Genomic DNA, 26,257 nt, shown 5'->3' with positions numbered 1-26,257 from the left:
TTTGTATATTTGCTCAAAATTCAGATTTGTGGGCGTAATTTCTTTTTCAAAAGAAAGACATAACTTTTTTGTTATAAAAGATAAACACAAATTGTTTTTTGTTAAATAATCGGTAATTTCTGTATTTTATAGGTATTCTAAAAAATTATGCATGTTTTATTCAAAAATAACTCATATTTATAAAATGTTCATGAATTGAGGAAAATACGTCATTTTTTGCCACATGTTTATCAAAATTAAAAAAAATCCTCTATTTACAGTTTTATAAAATTTGGGTCACTTAATCTCCCTGCAAAATGAAACAAATTTCTGTTTTGAAAAATAGGGGTCCATGAACTCGTTTTCAAATTAAATCAGTTTGAATGATAAAAATCAGTCGAAAACTGCATCTTTTCCCGATATGTCACAGTTTGACGTCGCGAAAATAACAAATTACGTTAGCAACGTCATTACCTTTCCTGTAACTGTATCGTATGCCCTTAAGGATCGTTGATGTTGTTCAAGTATTCAGATCTGATTTACAGAGTAGGATTTTTCACAATTGATCTGGAACTTGACATTAATTGCTCATCAAGTAGATGTTCATAGTTTAGAAAGATGTTTTGTGGAGCACTGGGAAGACGTTGCAATATACCGTTGTTTGGTGGTACACGTGTATCATTTTAAAAGTACAACTAGCCATTCAAAAACCTGTTCAATTGTATGCAAATGTGAAAATTCAGAATAAGTTTTTCTCATTTGAACATAAAAATGTATGTAAAGGAAATAACTTATCGGTATCTCGTTTAATCATTGACATATGTTGCATTCGTGTGTGGTTCTTTTTTTTGTTTGTGTTGTTGTTTCGGTTGCGTTGTTGCTGCTGCTTGAGTATGAAGCATAATCTAAACATGGGAAATTTCTCTTCTTGTGACAACTACTTCAGCTGTTGCTGATGGGTTTTTTTTAATTGTATGTTGTATTACAGGGGATAGGGGTTTAAATTCTCTGTAAGCGTTTTATATCCCCTGTGCAGTTAAACTGATGGGATATATACCATATTAAACTGGAATATATTGATATAAACATTAATTAGCATTCTGATCTTCGTTTTAACACACTGTGCATATAGAGCATATTAACTTTTTTATGATCAACAAATTATTAGCATTGTACACTTGATCTTTCTATATTGGGAACCAGTATAGCATGTAATGAACTACCCTGACCTATATTACATAGCTGACGTTAAAAAGGGACTTTTGAACGCATCAGGATTTTACAACACCAAACGTCCCCCAATATTGTCATCCGGACTTGTCCTTCATATACTATGACATTGAAATAAACAGCCAAACCTTAACGACCGAACAATGGGTTGATTGATGTATTCTTTAGTACAATTGTACTTTAAAATTAAATTAATTATCAGGATATATTTTAATGTTTTTAGACCTAGGAAAATAAACCTATAAATACAGTCATTTGTAGTAGTGGGACATTCGGTGTTTTTGTGACGCGAAAGTTGTAGGTGGGCGTGTCGTAAGAACATCGTCATTCTGAATCATGACAATGATTGAAGTGTATATAAATAATATACAATAAAACATCTTTATCTTTTGTTTTAACTATACAATGGTGATTTGGGATTATTTTATTCTATCTGCAATATGTATTTTTTACTCTCTAGCTCAGGGGATAGACAACGAAGGTAAAAACTCACTTCAATTTCATTACCTATTTTCAAGTATTGTTTTGGCATGTGGTTGTGAGGTCAATAAGCTTAAGCGTGTAGTTATAATTCATTTTCTGATATATTTTTGATTCTAAATTTACGTTTTGGTTTATCTTTTGATTTAAGTCTTTCTCATTTATTTTACTTAATATTAAGTTTTTTGTATATGTTATTTGTTGTTATATGTCTCAGTAGTTAAAGCAAGGTATTATAACCAATCCATCTTTTAAATTAATTTGAAAAAGAAGATGTGGTATGTTTGCCAAAGAGACTAATCTCCACAAGAGAACAAAATGTCACAGAAATTGTCAGCTATAATTGGTCACCGTATGGCCTTCGACAGTGAGCAAAGCCCATACCGCATAGTGACAGCTATAAAAGGTTCAGAAATTATAATGTAAAACAATTCAAAAGAAAACAAACAGCTAGTGGCATAAAAGTACAGGAACATCAGAACAAACTATAACCTCATATCTGAAAAGAAATATTGGTACATAAGTTATTTTTTTGTTTTTGTCTCCTCTGTTTATTTGATTGAGTCATACATACCCTTCTTTCACATGCATTTTCAAAGAATTAATTTTACCATTGGATTGATATTTTTCACTTTAACGCAAAATTATGTAACTGAGGAGATCGATTGGCGTTTACTTTTATTTAAAAGATACATATACGTTTGTTTCTTCAATTTTAATTTTCCTAACTTATAACTGTTATGAAATTGAAGTATTGGTGCCAAAACCAAAGTTTAGATTGTTTGGTTACACTGTCATGGTCCTTTTTGTTCCAATTCTCAAAAAGTTTAATTTATTAGTCATCTGATCATAGTAGTTATCAAAGGAACAGGATTATAATTTAGTACGCCAGACGCGCGTTTCGTCTACATAATACTCTTCAGTGACGCTCATATCAAAATAAAATGTGATGTCTCGAAAGTGCCCGGTGAAGGTTATTCCAGAATGGCATGAGCATATTTAATGAAAATAACAATTCTATAATTCTGTTCGTCCAAAGCGCTATTAACCGTCATCAGAAACGTTCAACTCAAAACATCTGAAAACCAAGATGGTATAAGACCAAAACATATGACGAGCTATATACTATGACCAGAAGGGATTTAAAAATAGCAAAATTTATCTACGTCATGTTTGTCCAAAGAAGTAGGAACTTAAGTTTATATATATTTATAAGTTTTGATCAGATAACGGAAGTTGAATTCTATGCAGGAGGGTTTTTTTTTGGGGAAAAGAGGGGGGGGATATAATATATTACAAATATTTTTAGAAAAACATATGACAAAAATAAAGCATGTTTGAGCCATTATGCAGTATCTAATCAGTATTAATTCTTCATATGTACATATGTCAATAAAGTTTTTTTTGGTTAAACGTTGTCACATTAAGTCATTATAAACGTCATCAATGACAGATGATAATAGCACCTTGACTAAGACTTTACTTGCTGTGTAATACTTGTATGTCAAATATATGATAGTGTATATCAAAATAAACAACAAATATAAATATATATAGAAAAGGTCCCTTTTTTAAGGTAGATATACGGGCACAGGACTAACATTTTAGTAAAATATTTAAGACTACTACATGTAGGGGATGTTTTAGCGCAAACATTATAACCAATTTAACCATGTTTACCGCATGATTTATCCGTTCACCTGTATTTTCAATAGTCAGTTTTAACGAGAATTTTTCGGTTTTAATAAAAATGAAAACAACGCTTTATCAATGGAATACACACCTCAATCTAGACAAGATTATGATAAGGAAAATTTCTTATCACAAATTTTATAAAAAGTGTTTTCATAGGTGCAAATCACTGATAAGTCCATTACGTACGTTCTATATAAACTCATCATAGATTCCAGGATTGAAATTATGTATATGCGCCAGACGCGCGTTTCGTCTACAAAAGACTAATCAGTGAAGCTCGAATAAAAAAAGTTATCAAGGCCAAACAAAGTATAAAGTTGCAGAGCTTTAAGGTCCAATAATTCCTAAAAGTCTTGCTAAATGCAATGGGACATTAATTGATTTTTGATACTGAGTTTTGTATACGTTTGTTTGTCTGTTGATCTTTTTGATCATGGTATTTTCAGTTTAATTCAACTGACAAGTTTAAATGTCCCTTTGGTATCTTTTGCATGTCTTTTCAACGGTTTGTAACAAAGACACAAACAAATGATAAGCAACAATACAAAAACATTTTGTTTGTTTTTGTAACGAAACATCGTACAATAACATTAACAAAAGAAATAAAACATCTCTAACTATTGCTTTTTGTGTAATTTGGTATGCACATGACCTTTTTATATTCAATGTTTTTCTTGACTTATTTGAATACAATAAAGATAACAATAAACTCGTACAGATGCCAGAAATAAAATTGACAGACGTGCGCATTTCGTCAACAAAAGACTCATTAGTGACGCTCGAATAAAAAAAGTTAGAAAGGTCAAATAAAGCACGAAATGGAAAACAATATAGTTCTTCTTTTGGTGTGATTTCTTAGTTTGTCTGTTTTATTTATATTAATCTTTATATTTAATTGTGTAACAAAGTTCACTAAAATTATGTCTGTTTTAACATTTGTAGAAATGGTAGATATTGCTGCAATGGACACCAATAATACGGAACTTATCAAAGGAATGCCTGAAACATTGCGCTTTACGCTAAATACTATGACCAATAGAACACCCATTGTTCTGAATTTGAAACGTAAGAAATCGGTTAAAGAAAACAGTTTTGTGTTCGTTGTACGTCGGGATAAGAACGGAAAAATGGTACTTGTGAAGGAAAATATTCCAGTCAAACGAGTAAGTTTGCTTAAACTTGGTATGCTTGATGTCTTTAAGACGATCTATCTTTTTTAGTTATTCAAATGGCAATTTAAGATTCTTTAATTTATATTGATCCTTTACATACATTATTTAGGTACACGTATTTGTGATAATTTTGAAAAAATAGATAAATTATACATATGTTGTGTTAGTAACACTGTTTCACATTCGTCAGCTTCATACCGAACTTTTAATGATGAAACTCTACTTTACTGGTCTCTTTGTAACAGAATGTTGGACTTTATCAAGATAAGAAAACTGGTGCAGCTTTCACAGTGCAATGTGAGGGATTAGAACATGGACGTTGCAATCCAGTATTGGTAAGTTGATAAAAAAGATATTGTTAACGAAAACAAATCAATTTTCTTTTAGGTTGTCCATGCTTTTTAATATTTATACAGTACATAAAACGTCTTTTTTCTGCCCATCTGATGAGTTAAGCCTTTTTCAACTGATTTTTATAGTTCGTTCTTATGTTGTACTGTTATACCACTGTTCCAGGTTAGGGGGAGGGTTGGGATACCGCTAACATGTTTAACACATTAAAATAGCTAAAAGTATCATCACAAAATTGTACAGATTTTATTGGGGCGATTTCTGGGTACTTTTAATAAATGACATTTTGTTCAAAGAGTTCAAAAAGGGCATGGACATTCTTAAACTGATAGAGAGGTTTATTTATCCCACAAAGCAAAAAATGCTGTTATCGTGATAACCAGTTGACATTTAATGCTTAATTAGCTGCGTCGATTCGTTCGAAAAAATATTCACTCACCACTATACAGTTGTTTTACTTCAGGCATGATAGATTACCTTAGCTGTATTTGGCAAAACTTTAAGGACTTTTTAGTCCTCAATGCTCTTCAACTTCGTACTTTATTTGGCCTTTTTAAGATTTTTGGATTCGAGCGTCACTAATGAGTCTTTTGTAGACGAAACGCGCGTCTGGCGTATATACTAAATTTGGTCCTGGTATCTATGATGAGTTCATTTACTAGTATATTCAAAATCACAATTTATTGTATTGTTTTGTTCTTTTAGTTCAATTTGTTTTTTGTTCTTTTAGTCGTTTTTTTTCATATTAATTTGTTTTGTTTTGTTTTGTTTTGTTTAATTCTTTTTCTATTTTGTTATATTTCCTCATTGATAGTTTGGCAGTATACATATTGACAATGTTGAATACGATTTATCGGAGATATCGACAGCCGATATGTCATCCACTAGCCCAACTACCAGTCCAGTAGCCAGACGAAAGAGGCGAGCAAATAAAAAAGAGGACAAACATAAAGAGAAACAAGAAAAGAAACAAGCAAAGAAACTAGCAAAGAAAGAGAGAAAAGAACAAAAATGGAACGAAAAACAAACGAAAAAGGCAGAAAAAAAGCAACACAAAATGAAAAGAAGAGTATACAAACTGACAAAACGAAGAAATAACAAATGGTTTGATGACGATTTAAAAATATTTGGTAGGATTTTTTATCTTATATATACATTTATTTAAGGTTCCTTATTTACTATTTTATCACTTACTACTTAGTAAGTAATATTGTTCTTACCTATAGAACAGTAAGTACACCGTACGTACTCTTTAGTCTTTCAGAATTTGACTGATTTATCCTCAAATGATATAGGGAAAAGACTATCTAAAAACGTTAAAGATGCAAAGCCACTGCAATTTGATATACAATTAAATTCTCTTATATTTACCTGAAAAGAATAGTTAAAAGCATGCAAACACATTTCAATATAAGTCACTATGATACTTATTTTCAAAAACAACATTTGTATGATGTTGACTCTAAACATTGATGAGCTAGTGAGATCTTTTTTATTCACAGACAACTCTTTAAACAATAACAACCTCATCAAACAAGAGACCAGTAGACCACTTGGTAGAGCTATGCCATTAAGGATGACTGAAAACATCGTTGATATTTCGAAAGAAAAACTTCCGGTACTGGGACGTACAGTTGTATCTTCAAGTCGATCACGTGTAAATGTTGCAGCAGACGACACTTACAATGTAGAGCTTCTTTTAGTGATTGATCATTCCATTTATATGAGGTAAACTTGATATAGAACTAAAATTCTGGGACCAGTATTTTAAAGTAACTTTCTGAAAATACAAGCTAATATTTGATAACGACAACACTTTCTAATTTTCGTGCGTCCAAAAAGTACTTTTCAGGATTTGCCTCCATTAGTAACGCCTAAATCGAAATCTTTGAAAGCCAGGGATATGAAATTAGATACATGTATGTAAAAAATTGTAGTTATCTGCGGATTTGTCTAGTAAAATGTTTTCGTAACAAATCCTTTCAATTTATATTATTCCCCGTTATATTGCGAGGAAACTGGTGATGGCTTCACCTTTCTTGTTTGTTTTTATACACGTTTATTGATTACATCTTTTGAAATATTCGCAAATGATATAACACTTAAATTACCATCTGTTTAATGTAAGTTATTATGCAATTGGGTTCAGTATTCAACGTTCCTTTAGACTTTTTGAAGCTCAAATTGCACCCATAACTGCATAAGAAGGTCAAAGGCAAAACAATTATCATTTAAAGGAAATGGCACAACATTGGACTCGATGTCTACTGTTTTTTCTCCTCATATTTTAGCAGCATAGATTTAACTTCTTTTAATGCAGCGTGGATTTGAATCCTTTATTTGGTTTTAGCAAATAATATGCAACATGATCGGTAGAGGGAAATCGTTTAAAGGTCTTGTAAATGTTTTACAATTACTATCACTAGTTCTGTTTCGTCTCTGCTAAATTTTTGTTTTACATTGGCATAGAATTATGTTCAAACTATAATTTCAGAGAGTATAATGCGATCAACGACCCTAGTGTGTTTAATAAAGATATGGAAGCAAAATCGAGAATTCGACAATATTTTGGTCACACTGTAAATGGAGTGAGTCACTTATCTATGTTATGATATTTCAGTAGTAAAATAGAGGTAGAATAAATCAAATTGATATTCATAAGACGACGAAAAAACAGACAAACAACATTCTACAAAACACAATATATAGCACCTCAGAGATATTCAAACTGATAAATCGAAAACAAAACTCACGACACCATGTAAAAAATGAAAGACGACGGAGATACATCAACAGTCAACAACAACATAACAAACAAACAAAACAAAAAACTGAGCTCCACGATCTCAAAAACTTTGGTGATCGCAGGTACTCCGGAAGAATGAACAGGGCATACACCACAATCGTGTTATCATAACTTGATGTATATTTGCTGCAAAGTATATACGAACCATTTGCTTTTTTTTTCTAATTTATAAAACCTGAAGGTGTTTTTACTGTTTAGTTCGCTAATCCTATGATCTTGGTTTCCTAATTAGGCAAACTTGAAAGCAATGGTTCAGTTCTTGCTTACTTTCACGGTGTAACTCTTTATCTAAAAGAAACTGAGGATTCTAGTGTTTTCTGACGCATTTAAATAATTAACCTTAAAATACATAGGAAAAACCCTCTTCTTTCGCCTAAAACATTTAAGACATTTCAACCATACGACAAACATAAGTCATTAGGTTCATTTGTATGTAGTGTACATAGTGTAACGAATACATCAATGCAGTATATAAATTACCTTTTAATGACATTCATTTTCATTGTAGATGAATTTACGATATGACAACATAGAAACAAACAAGTTTCACATCAATGTGGCAGTGTCCGGATATATCATTGCTGATGTAAGAATAATTAAATGTGGTGGTGTATACGGAGGTGTTTTTTAAAAAGATAAATTTCACTTGCACACAAAGTACTTCTTGTAATTAAAAAAAAAGTCAAATTTATCAAATTACTCTGCACACACCTTTGTCTTGATGATTTACAGCCGGTTGCATTACATTAGTTTTTTCTCTCTACTGTACACCATTTGGTGTTGATGATTACTGCACAAGCCTCTTTTGCTGAGATTACAAAGACTCGAGGGCTACTTAATATATACACCGTTTGTTTAGAAGGTCAAATTGTAATTTCTATAAATCAATCAAATTAAAGTCATCACTCAAGAATTTTTACGGTCGCCATCATGAGCGGATTGGCCATTATGACAAAAGTGTGTCAGAATTCATATCTGATATTCTTCCTCAGTCATAATAACTTTCCCTTCCATCATTACCGAATTGAACAAAGAAATAACACGACGGGTGCCGTATACGGTGCCTGAAATGCGTACCCTTCCGGAGCATCTGATTTCACCGTCCCGGTTTTTAGTGGAGTTCGTGTTGTTTCTTATTTATTATATATAACTGCTGATGTAAATGTCCTTCGGTTTTGTGAGTCTTTATTTACTCCTTAGTTTTGATTGTTATTGTCTTTGTTTTATTTTGGTACCCCTGTGTTACATTGAGAGTTTTTTTTTCTGATTTTCGTTAACTTAACTAGAATGAAGACAGAATGTGTATCTGATAGTTTGAACATACAAATACCATTACTTTGCGGTCCTGGTATATCGAGCTGAACTAATGTTAATTTAGTTTCGTGTTATTATGGTGAGAAATATAAAAGTGAAAATTCATGTTATCAATATGTAATTTACAAAACCATAAGTAAAATCCATTTTGATTAGTAAATAGCTTAATGGTTAAATTTATTCAATAAAATAACTTAGAAAAACGTTTTAACCTTAAGTGTGCAACCACGAATGATCTTAAGAGAAGTTAGATTATTATTGCACTATAATTGTTTATTCTATTCACAGAAACCGGACATTGCTGTCTGGACAGCTAAACGAACAGCCGGTAATCCTAGAGATTTGGTCGACTCGGACGACGCGCTCGATCTATTACGTTCTTGGAGAATGGAGGTGTCACAGCTACCAGAGCATGACCATCTGATGTTGTTCACTGCGTATGTGTGGTCTAGTTTTACCATTAGTAAAGAAGGGTCTAGATGGGGTCTTCATTTCTATAATCAAAGTTAATTCTTTAACCTTAGTTTTCTCTGTTTTTCAATTATTATGATCTTTCTTTTATATCCCCCTTCTATTTTCTTTTTTTTTCATTTGTTTATTTTTATCTATTATAATTCTTGGCCAAGTTTTTTAGTTGTTGTTTTTAGCTCACCTGGCCCAAAGGGCAACAATCTCAAAAACAAAAGCATTTAGAGCAAATCTGACATGGTGTAAATTTGTTTATCCGGTCAAGATCTATCTGCCCTGAAATTTTCAGATGAATCGGACAACCCGTTGTTGGGTTGCTGCCCCTGAATTGGTAATTTTAAGGAAATTTTGCTGTTTTTGGTTATTATCTTGAATATTATTATAGATAGAAATAAACTGTAAACAGCAATAATGTTCAGCAAAGTAAGATTTACAAATAAGTCGTCAGTTGACCCCTTTAGGAGTTATTGCCCTTTATAGTCAATTTTTAACCATTTTTCGTAAATCTTAGTAATCTTTTACAAAAATCTTCTCCTCTGAAACAACTGGGCCAAATTAAACCAAACTTGGCCACAATCATCTGTGGGGTATCTTGTTTATAAAATGTGTGGCGTGACCCGGCAAACCAACCAAGATGGCCGCCACGGCTAAAAATAGAACATAGGGGTAAAATGCAGTTTTTGGCTTATAACTCAAAAACCAAAGCATTGAGAGCAAATCTGACATGGGGTAAAAATTGTTTATCAGGTCAAGATCTATCTGCCCTGAAATTTTCAGATGGATCGGTCAACCCGTTGTTAGGTTGCTGCCCCTGAATTGGTAATTTTAAGGAAATTTTGCCGTTTTTTGTTATTATTTTGAATATTATTATAGATAGAGATAAACTGTAAACAGCAATAATGTACAACAAAGTAAGACCTTAAAATAAGTCAACATGATCCAATTTGTCAATTGACCCCCTAAGGAGTTATTGTCCTTTATAGTCAATTTTTAACAATTTTCATAAAATTTGTAAATTTGTACTATTAACATTTTCCACTGAAACTACTGGACCAAGTTCATTATAGATAGAGATAATTGTAAGCAGCAAGAATGTTCAGTAAAGTAAGATGTACAAACACATCACCATCACCAAAACACAATTTTGTCATGAATCCATCTGCGTCCTTTGTTTAATATTCACATAGACCAAGGTGAGCGACACAGGCTCTTTAGAGCCTCTAGTTTTATGTTCCATTCCAGACCTTCGCAAATTAATATAGCGTACAATTAATGGTTTATTTTGTATTACAAATTATTATCAACTAAATTTAAAATAAATATACATTGATATTTTAGATGACAGTAAGCAACAAAATATAAAGTAGTGCGGTAATGAAATATAGCTATCAGGACATTCACAATTGCCATTGATGATTATTGTTAGTTTATCCTTTGGTGTTATCCCAATGTGCTATGTTTTTGTAAAGTATCTACCTTAACTAAAGAATGACTATCAAAATTATTTCATTAATAAATAATTACTTATTTCCATTTTAGGTATGATCTATACCGTTACAGAACCACTGACAATAAAGTTACAGGTGTGTGTTAGTTATAAATAATTGTTTTGTTTTCTTTTTTTTCTCAAAAATACCAGATATAAATAAACTCATCATAGATACCAGGACTAAAATTTGTATATACGCCAGACGCGCGTTCGTCTACAAAAGACTCATCAGTGACGCTCGAATCCAAAAAAGTTAAAAAGGCCAAAAAAGTACGAAGTTGAAGAGCTTTCAGGATCAAAATTCCTAAAAGTGTTGGCAAATACAGCTAAGGTAATCTATGCCTGTATAATGGGGCAAATCATACCAAACGAAACTTAAAAAGTTAACCCTTTCGCATTCAAAAGAGAATATACTTTTAGCTGATATATTCAAACTCATAAGTCGGAGACAAACTTACCATGGGCAAAAAAAGAAAACATTACCGAAAGCTAATCGATAATCTTCAAAACTCAATAAGAAAAGAAAACACTGCAAATGTTTTGTTGTACATTGTTTTGTAAAAGTTCCGTCATTAACGCTCCTTCTGATTGTTAATCTCGAAATGTCCATCTATTCTAATTGCAAAAATTTCTGTACGTTTTTCTTTTTCGAACATCAAATAATTATTCCATCACTTTGTCAATTAAGATCGTGCTTTCTCAAAAATAATACATTTCCATTGAAGGTCTGGCATCTTTTAGAGCTATGTGTTCCGCGAGTAGTGTCTCCATAGTGGAGGATAATGGTGTGCATGGCAGCATTAGTACTGGTACCCATGAGTTAGCACACAGGTACGGGATCTTGTTAATTTAAGATGTAGTTATAAACTAATGTTGTCATTCAATATGCAATATACTTTTTTTTTAATCTTCCGTGTACACTTGTGTCATCAAATCGAATTTTATAATTAATCGCATGTTTCAAAACACCATAATAACTCTTTTAACGAGCCTTTAAGATTCATATACAATAACAACTGATTTGGAGAGAAACGAAATACCCATTTTATTTAACTATCACACAAAGGGTAATGCGGGATGCAAATATTGTCACTTTGGTCGTCTGACCTGCAGTAAAACCATTGCAAAAGTTGGGTGTCCGCTTGGTTGTGCGGGATGTATAGTTAAACTTCACCCTACGGTCACAATAGGGACGTTAAATCCGATGTCTCGAGATGAAAGAGTGTAATGCTATCTGCATACTAAGAATCTTTGCAACACTCCTTTGAGGGTTCATGGCGGGAGGCCTTTCACAATGAAAATGTTTGTCATTAACCTAAGTTTCCTCAATTTTCTAACGTTGTCTAAATTTCTCCGACCGTAATCTCGGATGTATTTATTGTAAATTTGTTTTCTGAAAATGCATGAAATATTTTCTACTGGGCGTTTAAGCAATCATAATATTCCAATCAATAAATCAATTAAACAATCTTTTTACAGTCTCGGAGCCCGACACGACGGAAGTGGAACAAATATTTGTTCATCTAGTTCCCAATACATCATGGCCGGAACTGGAGGAGTAACAGGGAATGGAAATGAACTGAATCCATGGAAGTTTTCTCCATGTTCAATTGACGAGCTTTACTCGTTCCTCTCTGGGCTGTAAGTAAATCCATGGAAGTTTCTCCTTGTTCTATTGACGAGCTTTACTCGTTCCTCTCTGGGCTGTAAGTAAATCCATGGAAGTTTCTCCTTGTTCTATTGACGAGCTTTACTCGTTCCTCTCTGGTCTATAAGTAAATACTCAACAAAAGGGACTAACATTTCTGTGATTATGTTTCAGGTTGGTTTTTTTTCTATTATCATTAAAAATTTTATAACCTATTATCTTATTGACCGCCACATGCATATGCCTTTTCAGTCCTTTTTCCAATCGTTTATCAATACATTTAATGACAATCATTTATGTGTTTTTCAAATTATATTTGTTAGGATGACGTATCTGTGTCATGGTGCAGTCAACAGGATATTGTTTAAAAAAAATAAGTTAACTGTTTGCACATTTTTGTATATTTTTCTTTATGTAAGAATGACATAAATGTCGAAGTATCTGAAATCGAATATCTTTCAAAGTGAACATATGGCTTATGTAAGTATGAAAGAAAGAAAAAACAATAAATAGGTCACAAGTTAAAAAAAACGTAGATTGAAATAGGTAATTGTCATAAACAAACATCTGACGTAAATCTACGTCTGTTTTTCATGTACATTTGTGTCAACCTTTTTTCATGAACGATTATTGCCAGACGCTCATTTTATCTATTAAGACTACCGATGAAACTTTGTAAAATTGGAAATTCATAACTAACAATAGACAAAAGAAATAATTTATGTAATATAGGACTTGAATATATAACACACGAAATTATTCATTTTTAGAATATGCATTTCAAAATAATTACAGAAAATCGATATCAATTGGTTTGTGTTCGCTCTTAGAGATGAATCTGATTTGAAATTTGATTTGAAATTTGATAAAACATAAGCCTGTTGTCCAGTGGTTGTTGTTTGTCCAAATTGTTTCCGCTTAATGCTATTCGCTTATTATAGTAAGTAAGACTTTTCAAGCTTAGCTATATACGGTATGAACTTCGTTTATTGTTGAAACCATGCATTGACCTGTAGTTGCTTGCGTTCTTGTCTGTTTATTCTTTTAGTGGTTAGCTGTCTCTTTCAAATATAAATCATACTACATCTTCTTATTCATATAATATTTTCATTTTAGTGGACCAGGCAGTTGTTTATCCGATGAAGCACTGATTTATGATATGGACGAGTTTAATGAAGTTACTCGTAATGAAATAGGTCAGATTTATGATGCAAACGAACAATGTAGACAACGTGCTGGAAAGAACTCCTTTTATGGTTGGGTAAGTTATATTGTATGTGCATTCATACAGAAACATTCAGAGGCTAACCGCATTCCGACTCTGGGTGCGGGACTTTCTCCCTGTGTTGATGACACATTGGTGACCTTGAGTTGATCGGATTTTTGTATCTTTTACAAATTCCTAGTTTACATTCTCAATTTTATTCAGCTACAAGTTGTATTTGCAAACTGTTTTTCAAAGTTAATATTTTCGGGAATGTCGTCTAAATATCTTTATTTAAAATAAAACATTAATTGGGAATGAGTCAGTGATAAAACAAACATTCGCCATAGAAAAACTAACTGATCTTGATGCACCTACAACTTTCGACTAGGCGTCAGTAAACGCAATTTCCATGAATTACTGGTTTAAATAATTTAAAATGTAAAACATGTTTTGTGAGACCTCAACCCTCTCCTATACCTTTATCCAATATAGAATAAACCAACACACAACAATACGAACACTAAAAAGTCACTTTACAGGCATTCCGAGTTCGATCTTAGATAACGTAACAGAACAAACAGCACACATGACAATGAAGCCACAATATGTAACATCTCTATTCATATGAACTTCCAGAAATACAAATGCTAGCTATGATTGCATCTTTTATAATTTATACATTATGAACTATGTTTTAGGGTGGTGGTCTTGGGGAGTTCACAGATATTTGTACATCAATGGCGTGTAAAAGTGAAACGTCAAAGAATAGTTATCTTATATATACAGCAGCTAGAGGAACTTCTTGTGGAAATCAGAAGGTATGTTTCAACACGAGAATTGCAGAAACCATATTATTCAAATATTGCACATATTGGATATAATGATAAAATAGTATATTATACTTGTGTACATTTCCACTCTTAATTTTATTTAATTTATAGTACTACATACAAATTCTAAATACAGCTTGTTATTAAATTTTAACTTGTCTTAAGCAACACGACTTGTGCCACTTGTGGCGCAAAACAAGTGGCGCAAGAAACATTGAAGCTTTATGTAGAAGAGCACACTTGCAGATTTTAGTGGGAGGAGCGTAGACCATTTTTCTTTTCCAATGAAGTATTTTGTGACTTTACAGTGTGTTTTTTTTTTTGTTGGTTTGGGCTTTATTTGTCTTTCTATACCTTGTGCATATGGTTTAATTGTCTACTGAAATCTTCCCACTATTTACATCTTGACCTACTTTTGGTCCTTTGTTGGTTTCAACTCTTCAACGTTTTAATAAGACTTTCTGATTTTCAATATTTTGACCGATATCTCTTAATAGTATTTTATAATTGCACATCTGGTGTATTATACCGTGTACAATCTACGAACATCTTGTACAAATGTCGGATTTTTATATGAAATATTAACTTTATAGACGTTGTAAAAAGATAAATATACATCTAATTATTTATATTTTGTCTTTTTAGTGGTGTTTAAATGGTTTATGTTCAAATGACCGGGATGCTCCAGAAAAGGATGGTAATACTTTTCTCCACAATTACATATGTATATCATTTTAGCAATTATAAAAACTCATTCAACTATTTCAATCCTTACTGTCACAAAGACAACTTACGGTTATGTACATTGAATTTACATTCTCAATGTTTACATGTGCAAATTGTGTCTACATGCCGCTAACAACTTTAGAGCTAAATTGTTGAGAAAAAACGCAAAGATACATTGGTGAGATAGAAGTTTTGCAGAAAACTTTCTACGCGCGTTTTGTCTACATAAGACACATCAGTGACGCTCATATCAAAATATTTATAAAACCAATTGCAAACAAGTATAAAATTGAAGAGCATTGATGATCCAAATTCCAAAAAGTTGAAATCAGTGAAAATTCAAAGTCTCAAAAAAAAATAAAATATATACGATATTCTCCCATTTGTACATACCCTGGCAAATGGGAATTGGTGTATTATTGTTTGCCCTTAGCATGCAACGATGGACTGCTTAGCGTTATTGTACATCGGGTGTTTTATAACAAAATGTGTTTAAATGAAATTTGAAAAAAACACGAAAAACACAACGATAAAAGTAGTCATCAAAACACAATTAAAATAACATAGACAATAACTGTTGAGTGTCTTTTAGTATTAGCTGTATTTGTACGAGGCTAGGACACAAGGTGTAGGCGAGCTTTGAGTGAGCTACTACACCTGGTTCGAGCCGACTACAAATACAGATGATATTTAAAGACACTAAACAGTTATTGTCTTTATACTGTAATTAATTCTGTATATTATTTGTGTTTTGAAATGTTTTGCATTTATTTTTGATGTGAAATCCCTTGAGGCCGTGTAGTAATACGATACAGTAACCACACATTCAGCTGAAGACGAGTTCGCAAAAAAAAAATCTCAAATGGTTAACAATAATACATCGCTCTAGGTGAATAATTATCTATTTTTTAAACATAACAACTAATTTCAACAGTAGAAACAAATAACAAAATATCGTCTAATTTGAAACGAGAGTGTACGAGTTGTCCTACGCTTCAGACTCGACATTCAATAAGCATGCATGCTGAAATTGACATGGTTGTTTATGTTACACAATCATACACATCCAAGTTTTGTAATCGATAGTTGTCATCGTAGAAAAGACTGCTGTTTATGTGTGTATGTTATCAGAACATTTGTGTGATTCTTACTGCTCTAAAGAAATGTTTGAAAACAAACAGAAGGTATAAAAGTAATGGTTTATTTGCGATTGATACGTCCTTGGAATGCGACTGCAATACACATTCTGAGGTCATAAAGGTTCATACAATACTAAATCCATCACTGGACAGAGCTTTAAAGCGATATCTGTATAGTATACAGAGACAGCATAGCGATATCTGTAGGGCTGTTTCTGTATAGTAGAACTCCCAATTGCAGGATATTATATATATATCTATAGATTATCGGTGATCAACTCAACGAGATTGATTTTCTCGCTTGAGCCGGGACGACGAAAGCGAGAAAGGCAATCGAGTTGAGATAAACAATGATAAAATTTTTATCTCTATTTTACCTATGGCGACGTTGTCAATTTCAGGTCAATTTCGTTAGCAACGCCACGTGCATGCTTAGTTTCTAGCGATAATTGTCCATCTCAAGCGAGTAGCAAGATATGAAAATTTTCACAAAAAAGATCAAAGGAAAAATCCACAAAATAGCGATAAATATATATATATGTGTGCATGTTCATTGAGTGAATAGATAACATATGTTATGTTTATTTTTGGAAGCCATAAATGTATATAAGCCATTCCAAGTAAAAATGCCGTAGCGGATATGCATAAAACACTTAATATAGGAAAATCTGTCCGTTCGGAACAAATCTTAAGTAGTTTTATACATATCAGCCAAACCTTTATTGTCAAAAATGTCTACGCATGCAGGTGATTTCCCCTGAAGGATTTAATTAAATTCGTTTTTTTTAATGTGAATCACGTCGTTGTTTTGCTTCAAATTCCTTCAAGAATGCATGTACAGATTAAGTCTACATGATATTTCCGATGTAAAACTATGTAAATAAAGTTTAAATTGTAATTATCTAATAACTGTAAATATATCTCCATCGTTGACAAATATTATTTTCATGAAAAAATAACTTTTTTGGTAATTACATGCATTACGTCATATAGGAAATGAGGCACCTGAACTTTCATGTTCACCAATACTGTTTAGAAATATTGAAGTTGACGATTATCGTACTGAGATTGAGAACTCAACCAATCAAAATACGGGATTTGGTGTTACAAGCAACAAAAATAAAACCGTCACAAAATTTTCCTAAATATTATTATGTGTGTGAATGTAATCAGATCATTTATATTTCATAAATTGACAAATTGATATGTATATAAATATTGTTATTTTTTCTAGAAAAATGTGTTCACGGAGACTCACAAAAGTTATTTGATGGACAAACATGTCCACAGCTGATAAGTGATGATCCCAGTAAATGTTACGAGAAATATTACAGAGAATTCTGTTGTCAGACATGTAAAAATATTGCAAAGCCGACACGAGGTTTGTTTAAATTATGTATAAGGATCAGCAAAAAAAGATAGAAGAAAAATACTGCCTTCAAACGCTTTTCTGGTCTTAACCTTCACCAGGAACTTTCAAAGCAAAATGATTGATATGTATAATTTGATGTCAACAATTGAAACAGATGGAGAGCTATTTATGATATAAAAAAACCAAACAATAAAAGCCAAATTCAGCTACGACCACATGTGCATTATGATAGTGGAAATAAAACTTTAGTTTCTTGATTATTTCCAAATTCAATATTCAAATTAATATCTTTATACATTGACGAGAAGTTTGTTTTATGTCATGTCAGCACCACAGTACTGTATTCACTCTCATTTTTTTTTTATTGTGCACAACACACTCAATATAAATTTTTCAATTTGCATTACATTCCTTGTATCATTTTTCCATGGTTTAATTCCTTTTATTGTTAAGTCTATATCATGGCATTTGTTATTCTAATCACGATCATAACTTTCCAGTCATGAATTTTTGTGAATCGATTTTTTACTAAATTATTTTAATGAAAAATAAAACCCAAATTGAATTTTGATTCCTAACTTTGTGTGACTGGTAAATGTTTAATATAATGGTACACAGAATGAGTTTGGTAAAGGATTGTTCGTTCATGCAATTATATGGAATCACTGCATTATATTCATATCATTCATAATCACGTCTGTTGTTTTCAGGTTGTGAGTTTGGAGATAAGAATAGCTTTTGTTCGACTACAACTAAGAGGCCACATCTATGCTACAGTCAAAGGAATTCTGAGATTTGCTGTGATAGCTGTCAGGCATTAAACACCGGTTATCAAGGTACAATGTAATACGGTGTATTTTATATATTTACAAATAAAATTGAGAATGGAAATGGGGAATGTGTCAAAGAGACAACAACCCGACCAAATAAAAACCAACAGCAGAAGGTCACCAAAATTGTACACAAGAAACTAATATATAAAACCGGAAATTCGGAAAATAATCATTGTTTCCACATAATAAGTGCACGTATGGACAATAATGAATCTACCTCGTGTTAATTAGTGGAAAAAGTATGATTATTAAGTGTGTCATTTTGTCTCATTACCAGAAGAAACTGATAAATTAAAATTGAACAGAGAACTTAAATTTGTACTTCCAATTCACTATTACTTTCACGTTATGTAGCTCATCATCTTGGCCATAGACTTATGATGTATAAAAAAGAAAATGTGGTATGATTGCCAATGAGACAACTATCCACAGAAGACCAAAATGACACAAACATTATCAACTATAGGTCACCGTACGGCCTTCAAAAATTAGCAAAGCCCATACCGCATAGTCAGCTATAAAAGGCTCCGATTAGATAATGAAAATAATTCAAACGAGAAAACAAACGGCCTTATTTATGTTAAAAAAAAACCGAACGAAAAACAAATATGTAACACATAAACAAACGGCAACCACCGAATAACAGGCTCCTGACTTGGGACAGGCACATACATGAATAATGTGGCGGGGTTAAACATGTTAATGGGATCCCAACCCTCCCCTAACCTGGGACAGTGGTATAACAGTACAAGTCACATGTGAAAATCTTTAAACTTACAATATTATCAACGACCCTTGAAAACAACTTATATAATAATCTAACATTTATTATCATGCTTTAAACGCAATTGAACAAACCTTTTAACGATCGGGTGTGAGATTTATAGTACTGCAACCAGAGGTCATTTTTTACAACTTTAATGGTCCGGAAGAACACACACCTAAATTATATATCGATGGAAAGAGGAAAACGTGTACAATAAGAAAAGTTGGGTCGTAAAAATCCAGAGTGGTCACAATTTTGTGAAATTGAGGTCAAAGGTCAGAGCTAAAAATATTAATATTTCAACTACAAGGACAAAAAGGAGAAATATTCTGATATTTATTCAATAGAATGCTACAAAAACAATTCGATCATAAGCACATGCTATAAACAATGTTAAAACGACAAATTTGACTACTTATATGAAGAGCTGCCATTTCAATATGGCGTTGATTTGGAACCTTCCGATTTTTTCCATTTAAGACATAGCAAAAGAAGAAGTGACCTTGTCCTTATCACATCCATAAACTTTCATTTTGTGTATAGTGTTTAACTAAAGTATATTACAGAATTATTTTCTAAACTATAAAACACCAGTTTATCAAATTATTTCAATATTTTTTCTATCTTTGAAAAAAACAAAATTCAAGCGCTGAAACAGTGTTTTTAATTTTGCATCTTAAAGTTTGTGTATTTTGTGAAAATTAGTATCTACTTATAGATAAATACATATTGTGTATTTGCAAAGTCAAAACAGAGCAGTTATAACACAAAATATACTATAGTCACCCGAGGCGAATGCGAGGTTTATAAAAAAAAATGAGTGTAAAACAAAATCAGTTTGGTGCATGAACATTTTTTAGTGGGATTATCCTGGTAAAAAAAGTTAACTGTTACCCATTAATTTGGTTAAGGAAAAATCAAACAACGCAACGCCAATTTTCTAATGTTGTAATTCAAAATCAGTCATGATCCTTATATAACTTTTAAAAGCGTCACACAATAGCTCAAGTATTCATTAAATAGGGACATGAATAAATTTCTTAGTCATCATATGCGGATTCAGTACGCGTGTAAGCATTTATTTATTTACAAGACACTTCCCTTTTCTTATAAGAACAAGTTCGGCGCAGGACATGCAGATTTTGTTCAAAGCAAACACAGTTTTTGAGTACAAATGCTATCTGGAGCGTAAATACCGTCATGATTCTGTCAAACTCGTCAGATATAGTCTAACTTTTGCATAGGAAACACAAAAGCAATGTGAGTACAAAGTTTCGATCAATATTCGTGACCCATATTCCCTTATGCATATGCATGATATATCTGCACTGCCAATCCCAAATGCAATCGGGCGAATGTTGCTACAGAAACGATTGATTTTGTAATAGCCATACATTTTCGAATTTTTGTTAATATCTTTAGGGACATATACGGTTCAGAAGCGCCTTTGTGTTATTTTTCATCAGTTAACTAACAAAATGAACTTTTGAGCATCTATATAGGCTCCGTGTTGAAAACCGGACCGTGACCTATAAGGATTTACTTTTATAAATTGTGACTTGGATGGTGTGTTGTATCATTGCCACTCATACCACATCTTCCTATATATATTAAGAAGCTATGCGGGCATCATTTCTATAGAAATACCAAATCGGGGACATACATGTAGCTCATAAGAGCACTGGTGGCAGGGTGAAGTAGTTGTTCTTCTTTTAATGTATCCTTAATATTTTCAGACACATCTTGGTGTAATTCTGAAAGTCTTAACATAGACTTTGATTTTCCTGCAGCAGATATGGCATCCCCTATATTGAGTTCAGAGCTAAACTCTATATTTCATATCCCTTGGCCCCACTGTGTCTGAATTGTAAGGTGTCACAATATCTAGCTAGTTCTAGAGTTTGGCAGTTTGACAAGTATCAGATGCAATCTTGGGTAAAAGTGATCGGTATATGTATTAGGTCGTGCTACATGAGAAATTAAATTGAGAATGGAAATGGGGAATGTGTCAAAGAGACAACAACCCGACCAAATAAAAAACAACAGCAGAAGGTCACCAACAGGTCTTCAATGTAGCGAGAAATTCCCGCACCCGGAGGCGTCCTTCAGCTGGCCCCTAAACAAATATATACTAGTTCAGTGATAATGAACGCCATACTCATTTCCAAATTGTACACAAGAAACTAATATAAAAATAATACAAGACTAACAAAGGCCAGAGGCTCCTGACTTGGGACAGGCGCAAAAATGCGGCGGGGTTAAACATGTTTGTGAGATCTCAACCCTCCCCCTATACCTCTAACCAATGTAGAAAAATAAACGCATAACAATACGCACATTAAAATTCAGTTCAAGTGAAGTCCGAGTCTGATGTCAGAAGATGTAACCAAAGAAAATAAACAGAATGACAATAATACATAAATAACAACAGACTACTAGCAGTTAACTGACATGCCAGCTCCAGACTTCAATCAAACTGACTGAAAGATTATGATTTCATCATATGAACATCAGGCACAATCTTTCCCGTTAGGGGTTTAGTATCATACCATCATAACATATATGAGAAGAACATAACCCGTGTCATGCCAACAACTGTTTTTAGAATAAATGTCTTTAGTTCCGACGCAAAGACCTTATCAGTGACTCAATATTAACGCCAAAATATGCAATCTTTAATGACTTGACAACAGTATCGTAATTATATCCCTTCTTAATCAGTCTATTTAAAGGTTTTATAAGTTTCTGAGGTGAATACTGACACCTTTGTGCTTTATAAAGAATATTAGGCTTTTTCTTATGGAAAAACAAATCACATTACTAACAATTGTTATTAATTAACTGACAGCAAGTTCAAATTCTAATTTTTCAGTAACTGTTTTACTTAATTGCACGGGTGTTGACTACAATAAGTACTTGGTTATGCATGGATAAATGATTACTCACATTAATAAGCACAACTTAAAAGACTGTCAACATGTTTGGAGGACTCAGTGTTGTGTAGTTTTCTGGTTTTTTTTAAAGGTTTTTCTTTTACACAAAAACCCTGTTTTCATATCCAAACTACAAGGAAGAAACTGAGCGCGAGATCGTATAAAAGTGTCAGGTTGTGAGGATACATGTCGATCAGTTTGATCACACATATGGATTTCTGTTGTTTCTAATTTAAAGTTCCTAAAGTGTGACTGGGAAAACGAAATATGGTGACTTGGACTTCTCCCGACCGGCAGTAAAACGAAGTGGGACGTACGTTTGGCTGTGCGGGATGTACTAGTATCAAGTTCGCAGTCACGTCCAGTCACAATGGGGACGTTAAATACGATGCCTCGTGTAAAAGGAGTGCCACGTTCTTTGCACGTTAAAAACCCTTGCAACAACTCTTTGAGGGGTCCGTAGGTGGCCTGTTGCAATGGTAAATTATGTTCCAATCCAATATACCATCATTTTCCAGTGGCAGTCTAAATTTTCCCGACCATCATCCCGAATGACCTCTATTATGACAAAACCTACCTATTGTTTTTATTGTTAACTTGTTCTCGTCCTGAAGATCCAGAAATATTTGCCACTGGACGTTAATCAACCAACAATCAATCAATTAATCTAATTTAAAGACGCACCAAGGAAAGCAGAATATCAAGAGAAGTTGGTTTTAGCATCACCTTGTCACACACCAAATCTCTGCGAAACTTCCATAGTTCTTTTCCCCCGACCACTTGCATGCATATTAATTGCCCTGAGGCTAAACATTGACATACAATGTATTTTCAAACAATATCAACTATAGTCATTTCCGGAAAAAAACTCTTATCCGCAGGATTTGGTTAACTTTTATGAAAAGTCAAAATTTTATTGACAAAAATATAACTTATTTACAGAAAATACAGGAAAGAACTACTATATATATTCAAATCACTCAAAAATAAATTAACTTCTCCTACAAAATCTACATACTCACACCGAAACTATCAAATTGATTTTTAAGGAAAAATTAAGTGTTGGAGCTGATTGACGGATAGGAAATTTCCGTATTTGAAAAAGGTACAAATGATGTTTTTATTTTTTATTTTTTGACAAAATTGTTAGGAATTTGCACAACAAAATTTGCATGCAGTATCGCAATAATATGTTATGTCCTCTCAAATGTCACATACTATTTTTGAATCATATGTTTTCTCGTTTTCAAAGAAAAAAGCGTTAAATTTCTATCTAAAAAAACAGCCAACTTTAAGTTTGAAAGTTTTACTTGGAGATGGTATTATATTTATGTCTTCATCATTCCGATGATCCTTGATGATATGTGCATAGAAAATATTTACGAAAATAGCGGGAAATTTAACCAAAAAATATATTTTGAATTTGAAGGTAACTACCCAAAACCGTAAATTGAGGGGTACCCCCATTAAAGGGATAAAATACAAAAATGTGACCATAGAAACTTTTTACGACCCGACGAAAATTAAAATATAGATATGATTCTATCATTTAAAACAATTTGTAGCCGTGTTTTATTCCGGACCATTAAACTCGTTAACTAAGCGTCTTTTTCGATGTCAGTTGCAGTACTATTAAGGAAGGAATATGAACTGAATGAAACAAATATTTCCAAGATGTTGGAAAACAAAAAAACGTCAACCATAAAAACTAAAAGACTATAGGAGTTCAAGCTAATTTCAAGGTTAGGCTTAGGATAGGTGAGTTTAGTACACATGTATTAAATAAGTTGTGACCACTAAAGTGAAAGTTGGTCAAATTTCTGCAATTTGCAATTCATCTAACTATTATGTTCTCTAATCTCTTTTCTTTATACAAATCTCCATCCCTATTGCTAGGGGAAAAACATGAAAACCACTGAAAATCAAACATATTTGTTTTCAGGATGTGAATATGGAGATAAGGTTCACGAAGTAGTAGGAGGTACATGTTACAAATGGAGATGTTCAGGAAATCCAGACTACCAGAAGTCCTGTTGTCAAACATGTGGTATTATCCCAGACACCCCAATAGTTCCTAGAACAACACAGAAACCAAAAATTGTTCCAGCAACAACAAAACAGACTATACAACCTACTCGACCTCCACCGCCGCCCGTACAGACCAGACCGCCACCGCCACCTGTACAGACCAGACCGCCACCACCACCTGTACAGACCAGACCTCCAATAAAAACACGACCTTCACCTCCACCTCCACCTACGCAATCCGGGGAGATGTGTGTAAGAGCTGATGGCAAATTTAGAACTATGGCATGTAGTGTGGTTGCTGACTGGATTTCCGATATATGTCGGGTTTCTGTATTACAAGATGCTTGCTGCGAACCATGTGCAACTAGAACTATAGGTTAGTTTGGATATGATTATATTTCATATTTTTCGTCTTGTCCCAATCAAACAGTGATGTGATAGTTATATCTCAAATTAACATTTCTAACCATAATGAAAATAAGAAGAGATGGTATGATTGCCAATGTGATAACTATGCACAAAAGTTCAAACTAATTAGATGTATTGACTCCTTAGTAAATAGTTATGTTCACGGTGTATATTCATAACGCTTCCTTTCCGATAAAATCGGCGTTTTTGCTTCCTTTCCGAGTCAGAAAACGCACCCTTTCCGATACTGTACACAGGAAATGGTTACATCGATTGAATGGTAGTGTCCTTTTATGCCAATTTACCAATGAAATACTAATATTCTTGAAAGAATTGATAGGTGACGGAACAAAGTACATAAACAAGAACCCAAAATAAGATTTGCTAATGTCTACAATCGATTACAGAAAGCATACGGGTTTACACAACAACAGCGTCGACGAGAACAACAAGTTTATTCAAAATAAAAGTCATGAATGCAAGAGCAATTGACCGTTTAACACAATATACCATTAATTAGATTATAAAATAAATTCGGAGTTTTCATTTTGTATATATTGTAAGATTCCTAACCTTTCAATGCATGCAATAACTGAGTTTTTTTCTGAACATCGACCAAAACGCCTCCTTTCAGAGTTTGGAAACGCTTCCTTTAAGATTAAAGTTTACTAGGAAACGCATCCTTTCAGATAAATTAAAAATGTTTATACCAACGGTCAGACTGTGGATAGATGCAACTATGTCTAAACATTTTGATGTTCCGGGGCGTATTATTTAAAGTGAAAACGATAGATCTCACACAAGCATTGATCAGCATTGATTTTTCAGCTTTATGATGTTGTAAAAAATATTTTAAAATAAACATCTTAAGATTGTGGTAAAGGGCGGTACTGAACACGGAAACACGTGAAATAAAAATCGCAAAAACGTTGCACGAAAAATAAATTGGTTAAACGAAGCACGAGAAATAAAATCGTAAATATCAGGGAAAAAGTACCAGAACCGTAATTGGAGATTATGCAGCTATTATAAATGGACATGAAGACCTTGCGGTCTTCTAGCTCTTAGTGCCCCTTATACTTGATCATACTTGCATCTTATTTAAAAAAAAACAAATATTATTCATAGTGATTTGATGGACTTCATTTATACCCTACATATTGCAAAAGTAGAATGGTAACAAGATACATCACTTTCTTTTAGATAACATCAGTTACGTAAAGTATTATAACACACTGACCTTTTATCAAATGCGGTACATGCACGATAATAAATAAAGAGAAACACGAAGCACGCATATTGAGGCAAACACGAGAAAACGATAAATAAAACGTCAAAACACGAAAATACGTGAAATATATATTTTTTTTCAAATTTGAGCTC

The 26,257-nt window shown here is 32.8% G+C and overlaps 1 protein-coding gene across 3 annotated transcripts in view; it reads left to right on the top strand.

The window, feature by feature from the left end:
* The first annotated feature begins 1,561 nt into the window (after positions 1–1,561).
* Positions 1,562–26,257, top strand: part of LOC134685340 (uncharacterized) — a 35,100-nt gene continuing 10,404 nt past the window's right edge. For all 3 annotated transcript variants that reach the window (XM_063545028.1, XM_063545027.1, XM_063545026.1), the window contains exons 1-17: positions 1,562–1,690; positions 4,327–4,547; positions 4,802–4,891; positions 5,722–6,037; positions 6,410–6,635; positions 7,402–7,495; positions 8,222–8,299; positions 9,316–9,464; positions 11,035–11,078; positions 11,710–11,815; positions 12,464–12,625; positions 13,749–13,893; positions 14,538–14,657; positions 15,315–15,366; positions 17,769–17,915; positions 18,617–18,742; positions 24,381–24,842. In XM_063545028.1, the coding sequence (XP_063401098.1) occupies positions 1,615–1,690; positions 4,327–4,547; positions 4,802–4,891; positions 5,722–6,037; positions 6,410–6,635; positions 7,402–7,495; positions 8,222–8,299; positions 9,316–9,464; positions 11,035–11,078; positions 11,710–11,815; positions 12,464–12,625; positions 13,749–13,893; positions 14,538–14,657; positions 15,315–15,366; positions 17,769–17,915; positions 18,617–18,742; positions 24,381–24,842 (2,614 nt within the window). In that variant the 5' untranslated portion in view covers positions 1,562–1,614. The remainder of the gene's footprint in view (positions 1,691–4,326; positions 4,548–4,801; positions 4,892–5,721; positions 6,038–6,409; positions 6,636–7,401; positions 7,496–8,221; positions 8,300–9,315; positions 9,465–11,034; positions 11,079–11,709; positions 11,816–12,463; positions 12,626–13,748; positions 13,894–14,537; positions 14,658–15,314; positions 15,367–17,768; positions 17,916–18,616; positions 18,743–24,380; positions 24,843–26,257) is intronic.

Source organism: Mytilus trossulus, chromosome 9 (assembly GCF_036588685.1).
Source record: "Mytilus trossulus isolate FHL-02 chromosome 9, PNRI_Mtr1.1.1.hap1, whole genome shotgun sequence".
Taxonomy (NCBI): domain Eukaryota; kingdom Metazoa; phylum Mollusca; class Bivalvia; order Mytilida; family Mytilidae; genus Mytilus; species Mytilus trossulus.
This window is presented reverse-complemented; position numbering and strand designations above follow the sequence as displayed.